The following is a 15,304-nucleotide window of genomic DNA, read 5'->3' as shown; positions in this document are numbered from 1 at the left end:
AAACAAACGTAACTGCCAATTTTCAGGTTTTTCTGAAGCTCTCCACAAGTGGTCCCTGGCTCTTGGACAACTCTTGGACAACTCTGCATACAGGCCATGGTGGTTCAGTGCATTACTTATTGTTTTCTTTGAAACAAACGTAACTGCCAATTTTCAGGTTTTTCTGAAGCTCTCCACAAGTGGTCCCTGGCTCTTGGACAACTCTTGGACAACTCTGCATACAGGCCATGGTGGTTCAGTGCATTAGTTCAGCTGGTGTCTTGGCTTTCCATGCCTTTTTATACCTCCCTTTCTTCATGTGTTCAATACTTTTTCCCTGTGCCATTCCACATTATTACAAATAACTTCATTTCTGGACATTTATGGTTTGATTTCTTTGTATGTATGGATCACTTGGGTTGTTACCGACATCTGGTGAAAATTTCATGTCATTAGCACCTCTAGTAATATATTTACTGAGGAAAATGATGACGTGTTCAATACTTATTTTACCCGCTGTATACAGCTTTTTCATACCAACTGAATGTAACATTGTTACTTAATTGTGGTATAGATTTGAGGTAATTGCAACTGGAAAATACACAATCCGCTTTAATACATCTTCTCTGTGTTATGTTTTGCTGAAGGATCTACACTCTGCTGCGAATCATCAACGTCGAGAAGAGGCGGGACTCGGCCAGAGGGAACCGCTACCTGGTGGAGCTGGAGCTGATGGAGCGGGGTCGCAGCGTGGTCCGTCTTTCCGAATACATTTACCTGCTGCTTCACCGCGGCCGGCAGGGTGAAGAAAGTCTAGAAAACACCGACTCAGCCCCGGCATCGGCGCCGGCTCCTCCCCTCTCCGCGGCCACGGCCGGCTTAACCACCCAACAGCCTCCGTCGCCTTCCACCAGGTCCTCGGCGCGTTCGGTAGCGACACCGTGGAGCACGATCTACGCGAAGCCCCTCCTCTGTCATCCGGTCATGCTACAGTGGAGGAGAGATGTCATGGTGCACTTTGTGGTGCCGGGTCAGTCCGAAACGCTTTCACCTCTAAAGAACATCCAGCACAACTGGTGAGTAAACATTAACATTTGTTTTTTAATCTCCGCTCAGTGAAGAACCAGGCTCGCTGGGTGCAGCAGTTTATCTCCGACATGGAGAACCTTCACCAGCAGACAAAAGATGACAACTTCAGCATCATCATTGTCGACTTTGAGAGTGAAGACATGGACGTGGAGCAGGCTCTTAAGGAGAGCACAGTGCCCCGGTGCGTTCAGGCTCTAATTAGCTTTGCAGTAATAAATTTGGGGATATTCTCCGGGTGACGGTGAGATATTTTTATGTACGGATTTGTTTTGACAGATACGAGTATCTCAGGAGGGAGGGGAACTTTGAGCGCTCGGCAGGACTGCAGATTGGAGTGGACACCATTGAGGTCAGGGAAACAAACACACGGAGAAAACACAACAGCATGTGAGCTGGCAGGGAAAAAAAAACTTGCTGAAGGTCAGACACTCACTGACCACGTGACCTTTACTGTCTGATGGACAGATGGAAAGAACTGTGACGCGTAATGAATCTATCACTGCTGGGCTAGTCTGCTTCAGGATGCAGATCACCCTTATCTTTGACTCCCCTCCAGTTTTTCCTGCCCCTCTGCACAGAGCAAAGCTCGGGATGATGGGGAATTACTTAGACAGAAAGCATCATATCCTCTGTTTTGTGTATGCCATACCTGCCACGTGCACTCCTTTTGGCAGGTTATTTGTGTGCATGCAGCCCWTCTTCAGTCTCTGACAGTTTCTCCATTACACACACACACAAATATGCACACACAGCCTTCTTGGGGCTCTGAGCGGTTGAAAATCTGGACAGACGTTGATCCGTCAGTTGAGTGTCAGTGCTGTCAGTGTGGGATGACAAAGCTGTCACTCATGCCTAAACGACTTCCGGGCTCTTTAACTGAAGATGAGCCCCTGGTGTTGATGCTGAGCTCAGACTTCTCTCCACTTTTTAATCCTAAAATCCTGTATTGGGGCTCATGTTAACATCCATTCATTTTCAAACAGCTTGTACACTCGATTACCTCACACAGTTCCTGTTACCAGAGAAAACAAAATATTCAAATGCAATGCCTGTTTTTTGTTGTTGTTTTTTTAACTACAGGACAATCACAGTATTGTGTTTCTGTGTGATCTGCACATCCACTTCCCGCTTAACATTTTGGAAAGCATCAGGAAGCACTGCGTGGAGGGACGCCTCGCGTTTGCTCCCATCGTCATGAGGCTCAGCTGTGGCAGTTCACCACTGGAGCCTGATGGTAACGAAACAAACATTTGTGCATGCATCTCCTAATACAATAACCAGTGCATGTTAAAGGGGACATATCRCGCAAAATCCACTTTTTTAGCCGTTAAATGCATTTTGTTGTGTAATTGGAGTGTCTAAGAGTGCAGAAAAGTTGTATTTAGTCTCTTCCGTTGGTGCAAAGATATCCTTATTTTCTTTTWGGTTCATATTTTTCAAACYGTTCAGTTTTCTCTATTTTTATGACATTTTCTGAACTATTTTGTCAAATTATTTGTAAAGGAATAAGGTCTTCATTCTCCTCTGGGTCAGAGTCTGGCCCCAACATGTAAGGCTGGATGGACAAGTCTTCTGTTGTTGACGCCTTTTAATTAATCTATAAATAAAACATTTCTGCACTGCTAGATAGACGAAAACTCCTCTATCAAGATGGAATGAACGGTCTGAAAGCTGGAGGGGGTGGCAGGATGTGTAGCGTCTTGTTTGGATTTAAAGAGACAGCCTCTAAACGAGTTGATTTGAGACACACCTCAGAAAARGGGTAAAAGAGGGGCTTGTGGAGTTACAATAAGGAGGAATTCAGACCAACGCATTGCAGTTCCACTTGTTTTCCCCAACTGAATGGTTTAAATGTGAAAAAGTAGGATTTACAAGCATGGTATGTCTACTTTAGGAGTTTTGTCTTTTGTGTTTCACACTTCTTTACATTTAACTCATGTTTTTCTTTCTTTCTTTTTTTCTTTTAGGTTACTGGGAAGTAAATGGCTTTGGTCTGTTTGGAATTTATAAGTCTGATTTTGACAAGATTGGAGGAATGAACACAGAGGAATTCAAAGACCGCTGGGGTGGAGAGGACTGGGAGCTGCTGGATAGGTTAGTGAACTGAACTCAAGAATAAACTTTATTTAAAATGACAAACTGGCACAGTGATGCGTTTATGCTTTCAATACTTTAATGAGTTTGTTTAGCTTACATTTTAAAGGTATTTCAAATTACTTTTATTGGAATGAAGAAAATATCCAAAATCTCAGTAACTGTCTGGAAGGCACACAGGTGTAGTGTACAATAGACTAGAAAGAAAATGAAACTTGTTGAACCTAAGTACTGTAACATTTCTCTGTTTGTCTTCCAGGGTTTTGCAGAATGGCTTAGAAGTTGAAAGATTGCGCTTGAGGAACTTCTTTCACTACTACCACTCCAAAAGAGGCATGTGGAACGCTCAGAACAAAAAAACTCCAAAAGGATAGCACTTCTTTTTGGTCCAAGGGTCCTAAATGGATCTGCAGCTTCACTGTGTGCGGGAGAGACCAGTAGGAGCTCACTCACTGCCTGAACTCTGTCTTTTCTAAACAGGCACCTGTCAGGGACTCCTCTGTTTTGCTGTCAGGCCCTGCTGTTTGTTTGTCTGTGCGACGGAACTGWGTCCGAATCAGAAATTTGTGGAGGGGGGGCTGTTTCCACAGACAGACCTGAGTCGTCCCTTTGCCTCAGTGACTGAACGACTGCACAGGAAGAAGAGAGTTGTTTTTGTTCTCCTTCTCTCTGTCTGTTTTTGGTGCAATTGTTTTCAGACAGAATGGAAAGCAGCTGTTTTATGTGCATATGCACATTTGTATGTGTGCGTATGTCTATATATATATATATATAAGTATGTATGTGAGCGTGTATGTGCTAATGATGAGAGGAAGCACCTTTTTTTCTAACAAGACAATGTAAAAATGACCTAAGATCTTTTTCTAACATGCTCTTGCAGAAGAGTAATAGAATGTGCATCGGCATGTTATTCAGATACATTCAGTTACAGCTCGAAACAGGAGCTGTGTTTGGAAAAGCAGCGTTTTCAAAAACACCAACTTCCTGTTGGACACCCTTAATCAGAATGAGTGAGGTGCTGATTATCTCCGTAAAAACATAAGAACTTATTTTTAATTGGACTTCGTCTTTTTCCAGAGAAAAAGGATCAACGTAAATATTTTTTAAATATTTGTTTCTGTCCTATTTTTTCACCTTTTGCATCTCATTCTGCCTTTCTCAAACGATTTTGATGTAACACTGTTTTCAAATCTCTTGAAAGATTGTTTACATTGTATTTTCAAACACATTATTTGTTAGCTAGTATTTAAGGATTTATTTTTGTTAATTAAATCAAACTGAGTTCATGCTGCTGTTTTTAAAGAAATCTTTAATTTATCCTATTTTAAAGATCGTGCAGTAAAAAGGGGAGGGGGGGTGGCTTTTATTTTTGTTCAAAAACAAAATTTGTGAACATCTTAAAACTACTGAAGGCTTCTCATTTCCCTTTTTATCTCTAACCTCACCTTCCACTGGAACATTTAGAAGTGGAGAAAAAAAACGTTCAAATTTTGGTTTAATTCTCGGTGAACAGAGTGTTTCATGGCTGTTTAAAGATCTACAGAAAAAAAAGAGACCAGTACACAATGTGGTGATGCTCAGTTGTTTCCTAAATGTGTGCCTTTATCCTGGTTTTGGCTTCAGGCAGTTTGTAATCTACTCTAAAGGAGGGCAGGGACAGACAGAAAAACAATGTTTTTTATGAACAAGGTGTAATGTCACTGTAAGTTTAAATACACTGTAAAATGAGGAATACTTTGTTCTCTTTATCGACTTATAGACATGTCAGTGTGTGTCTCGTATCATGGTGAAATGAAAAAGAACAGGTTTACATGGTAATGACTACTGAGAGGGAGCAGAAGGTGTGATGAAGATTCAGGAGCAGCTGCAGTCCGGCAGGATCTCCCACCTGCTCCGTTATGTTGGCTGAAAGCCCGACTCTAATGCTTCTGTTTTTGTAACACGTTTCCTGTTYCATGAGTAGCAGCTTTTCTTCTTTTCTTCCTTTTCTTTGGTGGGGTAGAAGGGGCAGGATATATATATAAATATATGATGAGAGCTAAAGATCTTTTATTGACTATTTGATTGTCAAAAATTTCTCCAAGCTTGTTTTTTTTTCTTTTACAGATAAAAATGTCTATACTGTACATTATTTAACAGTGACATGGGACTATTTAATGAAACACGATAAATACAAGACTCTAAACATAATAGAATTAAAAATGAAAATAGAAAAATACATTTCAAGGTAATTTCTGTGAAATTGTTTTGTAGAAGAACGGTTTTAAGAATATATTGTACTTTTATTTTGATTTGTCATTTTTTGCAAATAAAATTTTATTCTTAGGTCTGGATTTATTTCATGTGTTGATTTTGGGGTGGGGGACTTAAAGTTAGCTTCATAAGKACAAAGAAAATGACCCCATTCCTCATCTCACCACATGGCGGAGCTCTAACCACGTTAGGCACACAAACTAATCAGGCAAGGAAATGTAAGTTGATTGAAATGCAGAAAAACATGGCAACATTCTCACATTTAGAAAATAAATTATCTTTTCAGGTTGTAGATTAAAAAAATCCAGAATTTATTAATGGCTTCTTCCAAACAAGAACAATCACTTCACCAGCAAATTGAGGACATTTAAAATTTAAACTATTTTCTGGAGGTTTGAGAGACAATTATTGCCCCCTGCAGTAAGGGGAAGGCAAACAATTGTGTTTCTGTGTGATTATCAAGTATTTCATGAATCTCGTGAAAAAAAATTGATGAAATGTCATTAATTGCTTAATTGAGTCTACTTCATTCAAGATGGCTGCCACGACAAACCTTTTAAAAAAATCATAAAACGACTAAATCTCAGTTGATTTGACATATATTGGGCTAAGATTTGGTGTGGTAGTAACTGAAATTAATCCTCAACACATGCCAACAGATTCACTATTTGGAGTCAGCTCTGTTAGCAAAATTTATCATGAACCACTAGGCAAATTTTAATGAAGCTTTTAGGAAGAACTCAMTGAAWGTACATCTATAACTGATTAACCTTACAGTCATCAGGATATGTGAATTATAAAAACTTCTGATAGATTAATATGATGCTGAAGGTTACAAAATAGCTGCTTTTATTTTTAGCTTGACACTCAGACGAATCAGTTTGGGCCACTTTTTGATCCGCTAGGTGTATTAGGAAACCTAAATCAGGTTGTACAAAATCTATGAAATTTGTTAAAATGTGTTTTGTTTTTTTTGTTTTTTTGGATGGCCTCCCTTCTCCCCCTATAGCCATCCTCTCTACACCATTATGACTTTTTTTTGTGAAGAGAAAATAGAGAGAGAGAAAAACACAGAGAGAAGTAATTAGAAAGATAGAAAGACTGAAATAGCGATTAGAAGTATATTAAATATACACCAACAAAACACAGGACCACACACCCAACATCTGTCCGCTCACCTGAAAAATAAATGGATAAATACATAGAGGGCATATATAAAAATATACACATACCCATACATATTTAAAGATATACATACATACATGCCTACATTCATAAATATTGTCCGTATATACACACAGACATATATACACACTCAGTAACCTGTCAGAACCCCCCGGATCAGAGCACCTGTTTGTGAGCAGTTGTGAACATGCGTGTACATACAAGATTTCTCCAATGGAATATTTAATAGTGACTGTGGAGGACCGAGACCCAACCCCCAAGACACGAGGCAGACATGGGGAAGACCAGAGCCCCCAGGGCGCACCCCCTCCAGGCCAAAGCCCGACAGGCCCAGAGGCCCCGAGCCCCAACAGGCAGTCACCAGGCCAGGCCGGCACACACCCCAGCGCCCAGGCCCAGACCCCGGGAACCCCCAGTGTGTGTGTTTTGATAAACTGTCATCTGGCTCAACTGAATAATTAAAATAATGCATGAATAATAATCTATATGTCTAACTCCCCTCACACTCTTTAGTTCTGATTAAAAACAATYTAAAAAAACAAAAAATAAGTAAAGTGTCACAGTTAACTTCAGAGCTGATGTGTTTTGGTGTTATCAAAGATTTTGCAGCTTTGTTTAGGTCGGTGCAGCGTGACGTAAGAGCTGTCGCAGTTAGCATCTGGATGAGGCAAGTGTTGACTTTCTGTGATCACACTCTGGAGAAGCCTTGATCAACAGTACATATCACAGGATGCTAACAGGACAGGAGAGTTTAACACTCCACAGCTTGCCTGATGCTTCATCGACCGATAGGCGCATATTCATTTGTTCTCAAATGTGTTTTTCCAGTTTCAATAAATTCATTTTTCCAATTCAATTTAAGCTGGCCAAGAAGATAGCCATCAACTCAGACACCGTCCAGGCATGCACTGTGAGCTCTTTGCCATTATGCAATCATGTTGGACCTTGTCCCAGTCAGCACACGCCCAACTTGTCTGTGAGAGTGATTAGAAACAGGTAGGCACAGGCCTCTTCAACGTGTTTTTCTTATTTCACCCGAGCATGTTACAACACTCAGCAAAAGAGCCACCAATTAATCCAAATTGAAGCATTTAGTGAGAATTCCCACTGCTGAGACAATTTATGAATTAGGCTATGAACTGTTCACATAGACAATAAATTTCAGTATAAAAGTTCTGGTAAAAAAATATAAAAAGCTAAACATTTAATGAGTCATTAGTTTCAAAACAGCTTCAAAGCAAAACAAATTTAAACCAAAGTAAACACCAAACAAGTCTTGCTGCGTGACTAAACAGCCCAGTTAGCCTAATTATACTAAAGTAAATAATTGGAATTGAATTTCTTAATTAAAAACATAATCAAGCAAATTMTATTTGCTGCTATTTGTGCCCATATGTTTACATTAGCCATGTGTCATTCGTCTGTGTCTGTGTGTTGTCTAATGTAGGTCACAGGTTGCAAAGGTTTTATGTCCCATACAAGGACAGGTATGTTTATTTAAACAACTGTCATACAAAATGTTTCAGAGTAGTTTGATTGGTTGTTGAGGTGCCGCTGCGTTGTCACTCAGTCGAAGCCCCGCCCCTTACGCTCCTGTAGGAGTCTCTTCTAYAGGCTGTCGGTGATGATGAAGCGCTGATGAGGGGAGCAGTTAACTCGGACTCTGCCATCGTTACGAACTTTCTCAGTTTGTCRAGCGACACTTGGACATTGTCTACACACGGACTTGTGTGTGGCTGGACTGAGACACCGGTGGGGAGGCTTTTGATATGTATTGAAACGCGGCGCTTGTTTTGGGGGAAAGTTGAAACTCCCGCACGGTTCGGAGGAAAGGTGAGACGGAGTCCCCTCAAGTTTTTCTACATTTTGTTGTCTAATACCGACTTAGCGATAGCAGTACTTAATATTTTGTGAGCTTGAACTCGAGTCACGAACATGTCAGGGAAGCGTGGCTCCGTATAAACCTGTTCGTCCGCCTTTCACGCGAAGTTTCTTCAGCTTCCAGGTGAAGCTCTGAGGAGGTTTCTCCGTTTCTTCCGTGAAGTGTCCCCGGCTGTGGGAGCGTTTGGTTCCGCCATGGCTGGTCTGAGCAATGTCCACATGAAAACACTGGAGGACCTGACTCTGGACTCGGGCTACGGGGCGGGGGACTCCTGCAAATCCCTCAGCCTGTCTTCCTCCAAGTCCAACTCCCAGGCCTTCATGACGACCCCTCACCGGGGGAACTGGTGGTACTACTCCGGCTCTATGAACAGCAGGAACAACAGCTGGGACACAGTCAACACCGTCCTCCCCGAAGACCCGGAGGACATCTTCTCCAAGTGCCACCGCTTACCTGAGCTGGAGGAGTTCCCCTGGACGGAGGAGGACGTAGCCAAGATACTTCGCAAAGTGGCCGAGAGTGGGGGCGGCAAGTGCGGGGTCGCGCCTGTGTTCTCCCCGGAAGCTGCGAGGCGTCTGTCCGCGCTCCTCCGCCGGGCTCTCATCCGCATCTCCAGGGAGGCTCAGCGGCTCAGCGTCATGCACTGCCGCTGCACGCGCTTTGACGTCCAGAGCGCCATGAGGCTGGTGCTCAGCTGGGCGCTGGCCGACCACTGCGTCTCTGCCACGGTCAAGGCCATCTCCATGTACTGCATGAGCTCAGGCGAGCTGCTCAGGAAGGGCAAGTCCGCCCGCTGTGGACTCTCGTTCTCCGTGGGGCGCTTCTTCCGCTGGATGGTGGACACCCGCATCTCCGTGCGCATCCACGAGTACGCGGCGATCTCCCTGACCGCGTGCATGGAGGCTCTGGTGGAGGAGATTGGAGTCCGGGTGCTGATGGCGGAGAGGGGTCAGTCCGGGCTCGACCCGGGGTCAGGCTGCGTCCCTGTGAGTGCAGAGGCCCTGGAGTGGGTGGTGAACAATGACGCCGAGCTGTGGGGAGTCCTGCAGCACTACGAGCACCTGATCTGCGGGAAGAACGCCAATGGTAAACAAGTTTTAAACTCATTGCAAAGTTTGAAATCAAACATAAAATGTGCTGCTTGAAAAAGTTTATTTTTTTCCAGATATCTTGATGTGGAWTCCTGAATTGTGGGTTTGCACTCAATGTAAACAAAATATTTTTATCTGCATACTTGTGTCAACAAACCGTAGCATAAATTTCTACTGGCAGCCTATCGAAATGGTGAAGTTTCCCTTCCCAAAAGCCTCTTTTAAGGACTTTCCCATTGGTCTCCCAGTCACTTTGTTTTGAAAGATAAACAAACTCCAGCCTTTCACACATTTTGCTTACAATGTTGTAATGTAAGGACACAAACTGTTCATATGAAGAAAAAAWTGATTTTGTTTTGTTAATACATATCAAGTTCAGACTTTTTTTCTGCCCCACAAAATCTCCTTTCAGTGTTCTGGTCACTGCTTTCCATTCTGGCCCAGTTTCTGTGTGGAAAAGGTGAACCTTTTCCTGGATACAATGGCAGCTTTTGTGAATGAGCATTTTGATTGATTTGTTCCTAATTGGACTTGTCAGAATAAAAAAACAACAACAGTGCAGGCTTGTATGATGAACACAGAGACTATTTTCTTTTTTAGCTCACAAAAGAAGGAATGAGTGCTAGATTCTGTGCTGGACAACCAAGTTTGATTCTGATTTCTTCTATTTATTTATTTATTTTTTACAAGGTGCATTCCTACAGGTCTTTTAAAACCAAAGCAGGATGTACATGTTTTTGTCCACACAGTTTTGCACTCCCTTCTTCCATTTCCTCATCCTGTGCTCCTCTCCTCCCGATCCCTTTTGCCCACCTCCCATCTTCTTGCATCTCTCACTTCTCTCATCCGGCTCCAGCTGTGCATCTTTCTGTCTATTCACTTCTCCAACATGTTTTATCGATTTAAATCTTTTGCCTATCCCTCTTGGTCAAATCCAGGGATACCCATTCCGTGGCTGTTGGCAGTGGATTCAGGAGCTTGTGTTGGGACAATGTAACGAGCCTTTGTTTGTGGCCTACTACCAGCTCCCTGGAGCAGAGTTCTTTACTGCAGCACAATGGTCTTTTGTTGTGTGATCATGCAGCTTAGCCCARTATAGAGGGATTGAAAACAAATGCTGGAGAAGCACACACACCAGTGTGCATTATGAACAAAAGAGACAGAAAATGAGCATGGCCACTGTTTCAAGGCTGAAATGACAAAGCCTGATCTGTGGAAGGACTTTATCAAAGGAAGCAACTTTTTTTGTGTGCAAATGTGGCATATAAGTGTTTACAAGGAAAAAAACTTATACATACTTACTTTTTGGGTTCTGATCAGTTTTCAGTGACTCYAAAAAGCTGGCAATTGCAGCGCAAGACATGACTATTACCATATGCTTGAGTTGTTGCTATTTCAATACAAAATAACYATAAGAGCAGCTTTTGTATTTAACCAGATGTCTTTTGGTTGGGTTTTTAATGGCTTATGTTGGTGAGTTCAGTTTCTGGCTTTGWAAAGACCTCTGTATGTGTGTCTGTGTGTGCGTAATAACAACAGGCTATTCTTCTGACCACCCTAGTTTTTTTTATAGGTCCAGTGCTGGTTTGTGAAAGCCACACACCCCTCTACCACCTGACACTCCACACCCTGAAAGTGGCTTTCAGAAACCTCCTCGGTGGACGGACCCTTCCCCCTCGCAAAAAAATAAATGCCCTTTTTTTTTCCATTTTCAAATCAGAATAGCTGGGTAGATTTCTGATCAGTTGAAATGTAATCTAATTTAACTCCCTCCTCCTTTTCACTTGATGCAGCTTTGTCTTTCCAATTTTTAAGGGCCTGACCCACATCTGGAACTCTTTAAGTCAGAAACGACTTCTATGGCTCCAATAACAATTCTGAAAACTGTGTTTTCCTCCCCTCCCTCCTCTCCTCTTGCCTTCTCAGTCTCGCTTACGGTACCCCGCACCCCTTTTCTCTCTCACGCACACACACGCGCGCACGCACACACACCCATACCATTTTTCTTTTTTTTTAACTACACCATTGAGTTTACATTTGTTTCATTTCTATCTGTTTATTTCTTCTGTTCCACTGAGAGTGCATTAGGAACTCCACTGTGATGTGCCAGGATCTTATTCATTACGCACACACGCACGCGCACGTGTATCGTGTGCATTGGAACCAATTTAGTCAGTTTTGCATGTGTTCAAATAGCTCCAAAGTACTGGTTGAACTTGGATCACAATAGCACTATAGTAAAACACATTTGTCATTCATTTCTCCTCTCAAGGAAACACGAGTGAGTTCTTCCTTGTATAATTTGTACTGATTGTACTGCGGGGTGTATTTAAGTGCAAACTAGAAGCTTTGCTAATGGACAGCTAAGTAGCTCTAAAGTCATTGATCTTCCTGGCTGGCATGCAGATGTCTGTTAAACTCTGGTCGGATGGCAGGACATTTTTCCAAGTGCAGCTTTATTTGAGGGTTGCTAGGCCGTTTAAACTGCTCTCAGACMTTTTTCATATTTTTTGAAGTCCTTAAAGCAAGAGCGCGAGATGTAAACCATTATCCACAGGCCATTTGACTCTTGAGCATGACTTTTAATTCCATCAGATTTATGTGGGTTTCACAGTACTATACTGACTTTGCTAAGGGTTCTAATGTTGGTTAAGTGGTAGTATCCGTTCACACGTGAACCAGGAAACTTTCACCACCAGTAAAATGTACCTGAGAAATAAACGTAGAGTTKGCCCATAATTTACACAAAGCAAAATTAAATGTTTCTTTGTAGTTGCTTAGCGTGCACTGAAAAGGGGGGAAAAMCATGATTTGGTGCTTAGCATTTCACTAAATATGTATTTAGTCCAAAAAGAGGCGTGGGAACAGAGGGCAGAAAGATGCAGGGAGAGCAGCCCAGAACTGTGGTCACACAGATGGKGAAAACAGCACTCTGAAAATACACTCCCTATTTCACAAATCTGGAGCACGATCAAATACAGTTTTGGGTAATGTAGGAGGACGTTACTGTATTTTGGTGAAATCGCAATTCTGCAGGTTTTCCAGGACAATGAAAATGTCTCGAGTTGAAATGMAAACACCTATTGTTTTAGTCAGTAATAGGGGTTAATCCTTCACTAGACAGTTGAGTTTATGTTTGTGGTCGAGTGTGCGACAGCCTTATGTTCGGGTGCATGTATAACCGCAGGCTATACACATCCACAGAGATGTCACTGTTTGCACTGGCTTCTTGTCTGCTGCCAGCTGTAAAAACACTGACCCATTAGAGCACTGGYGTGCACATGTGTTTGAATGTGCTCATCTGTGGGGGCTCACGCTTGTTTTTGTGGGTACCGGCCATTCTTGTAAAACCATGAGTAATAGTTGCACGGATATGACACCGCAAATGATTTGTCTGGTTCTTTAAGAAAAGTCTAACCACATAGGAAACACTGGTATTTTCCATGCTCTGATACAGGTTGTTACAGTCTATGAAGCAGATACAAAAAATTAAATCTGTAGTATTCTCTTTTACGTGTAGCTGGTCTTTAATTTTGATTCTGTATTTAAAACTTATCCAGCAACGCTCTTCCTTCTTCTGCGTTACAGCAGCTTGAGTCATGCTTCCAATGAATCAAACCATGATAGGGAGGAATACAGTTGATGATGACGGATAGTCAAAAAAAAAGTTCAAGTAACATAAATGTTGACACGGAAATAGTAACTTAAAAACTTTACAACTCACTGAGTATTGAATATCTGTCTGCAGAGAAGTGGAAAATTCAGATTTACACTAAACGTCTCTGGTTTGTTTGTACTGGAAAACGTACAATAGGTGTGGCACATGGTTGACCACAAATCCAGAAGGGACATATGGGAATCTTGTGTGGTGGGTTCTGGCTCGATTAGCTAATGTGGGAAGCAGAAACACTGAGTTCAGGATGGGTGGAATCTCAGATCGAATTTGTCTGAATTATTACACTGGTTTAAAGGGTTCAGTATCAGAATAGACTCATGTTCTCATTCCTTTAGATCTTTTCAGAACCGTGTGTTTTCTCATTGTTGTCATCGAAACTCGTGAGAAAAGTTTGTTACTCCTACAAAAATGTAGACAAGTTTTAATGTCTGAATAAAAAAAACATGATACATTGTCTAAAATGGTTGAATTAAACAGTACTTGGTGTGAGGCTTAAAGCTAAGACTATAACCAAATCATGCTGCCAAAGTCTTAACTGTTTTTTTGTTTTTAAAATTACAAGACCTTTAATTGACCAATGGACTGAGCATCTTACTAAAAGTAAGGATGGCACTGGCATCACTAACTCAATTTTAGGTTAAAGGAGGGATCGTATAATGTTGAAGAGAAAGCTTTATCGCAGTAAATACAGTAAATGCTTACTAAGTTACACAGTTCTTATGTGTTCTTTCTGTTTTGTTACATTAAAATGTGATGCATTATTTAATWCAAATGAGTGAATGTCTGAAAATTAAGTCTATGTAAACGGACCTAGTGACTTCTCATTATAAAACATAAATACATGAATAAATCGGCAACTGTATACCTTCTTAAATTTTACTCACATATTCATAGATTACGTTTAAAATACAGTTTACCAAAGAACAAACTCCATTCAGTTTTTCATTTTAAACATCTCATTGCAAACTTTGAAGTCATTTGAACCGGTCAAACCACAAATCATGCCAAAAAATGTCTTCCTCCTCTGATTCATGCCAGATTAATGATACTGTTGTTCAGATTGCTAATAAACATTTCCTATCAGTTGAATTTGATGCATTTGTGCTTCAATAAAACTGAAGCTACCAACTATTAGAAAAGCATTCAGTGGGTAATTTTGGTTGTAATATTTATTTGATCACAAATTGGTGAAATTAAAAGACAAGTTAGAATTTGTGCATGGAGGGTTGTTGGAGAGGATGGAGGAGTGTGAGGAAACACATTTCTGTAACGAGGTTTTGGATAAAAGAACCCCTTGCTGTGATGTTTGGTGTTCTGTTTGGTTTCTATTTAGTCAGGTCAATCTGAACCAAATCTCTGCAGCTGAGGGAAAGTTTGTGTTTGTATTCAGGATTGCTGGAGTCAATCTGTGTGTGTGTGCGTGTGTGTGTGTGTGTGTGGTTAAAGAGCTGCAATCACTTTAGTTTGAACTAGAGGGGGAAAAATGGTGCATTTTCTTTCGGATAAGTTTTACCCAAATAAGGACCCACCCCTCTTATGTTGGAATCTAAACTGTTGTTTTTGGAAACCGACTGAAAGGATGTTTTTGTGATGCTCTGACTTTTTGTCCCCTGAACTCCGAGAGCAGTCTGAGGAAACTGAATGGGTTTTAAACATACTGAGCAGACAAAGCAACGATGGACAAATGTAAACTCCCTTGTACACCCCTTTTACACTTCAGCGAAGGCGTTTTCTCAAAATACCCAAACAGCCAGCAAACATTCAAGAAGGAGGTGCTGGATAGAAAGGTGAATGTGACAGGAAAAGCAGAAGGCAAAAGGAAAAGTTCTGCTGGCAGTTATGACTGGCATGTTTGTGCCAACATAATTAGGCACTGTGCCCATAATGACAGTTTAGCTCTGCTTGTGCCTGTTAGAAGTAGGCCATTGCAGAGATGTTTTTCTTGGTATTTTTGCTTTGATGTTTTATCTGCTCTCATAATGATGTTATCTGTGCTTTAGAAAGGGACGTGTGTGTGTGTGTGTGTGTGTGTGTGTGTGTGTGTGTGTGTGTGTG

General features: G+C 41.5%; 2 protein-coding genes across 3 annotated transcripts in view; both read left to right on the top strand.

Annotated features, from left to right (window-relative positions):
- The window catches only part of b4galnt4a (beta-1,4-N-acetyl-galactosaminyl transferase 4a), a gene marked incomplete at its 5' end in the record, with an annotated part of 105,494 nt that extends 100,001 nt beyond the window's left edge, over window positions 1-5,493 (top strand). Inside the window, 6 exon segments of the mRNA XM_014005565.1 lie at window positions 627-1,009; window positions 1,096-1,249; window positions 1,345-1,417; window positions 2,149-2,302; window positions 3,036-3,162; window positions 3,422-5,493. Coding sequence (XP_013861019.1) covers window positions 627-1,009; window positions 1,096-1,249; window positions 1,345-1,417; window positions 2,149-2,302; window positions 3,036-3,162; window positions 3,422-3,536 — 1,006 coding nt within the window.
- A 2,526-nt stretch (window positions 5,494-8,019) lies between these two features.
- The window catches only part of abtb2b (ankyrin repeat and BTB (POZ) domain containing 2b), a 37,250-nt gene continuing 29,965 nt past the window's right edge, over window positions 8,020-15,304 (top strand). The window contains exons 1-2 of one of the 2 annotated variants that reach the window (XM_014005562.1): window positions 8,020-8,433; window positions 8,599-9,568. In XM_014005562.1, the coding sequence (XP_013861016.1) occupies window positions 8,239-8,433; window positions 8,599-9,568 (1,165 nt within the window). In that variant the 5' untranslated portion in view covers window positions 8,020-8,238. Of the gene's footprint in view, window positions 9,569-15,304 lie in introns of both variants that reach the window. The other variant, XM_014005564.1, reaches the window with a different exon arrangement.

The sequence above is a fragment of the Austrofundulus limnaeus genome, unplaced genomic scaffold (assembly GCF_001266775.1).
Source record: "Austrofundulus limnaeus strain Quisiro unplaced genomic scaffold, Austrofundulus_limnaeus-1.0 Scaffold31, whole genome shotgun sequence".
Classification (NCBI taxonomy): domain Eukaryota; kingdom Metazoa; phylum Chordata; class Actinopteri; order Cyprinodontiformes; family Rivulidae; genus Austrofundulus; species Austrofundulus limnaeus.
This window is presented reverse-complemented; position numbering and strand designations above follow the sequence as displayed.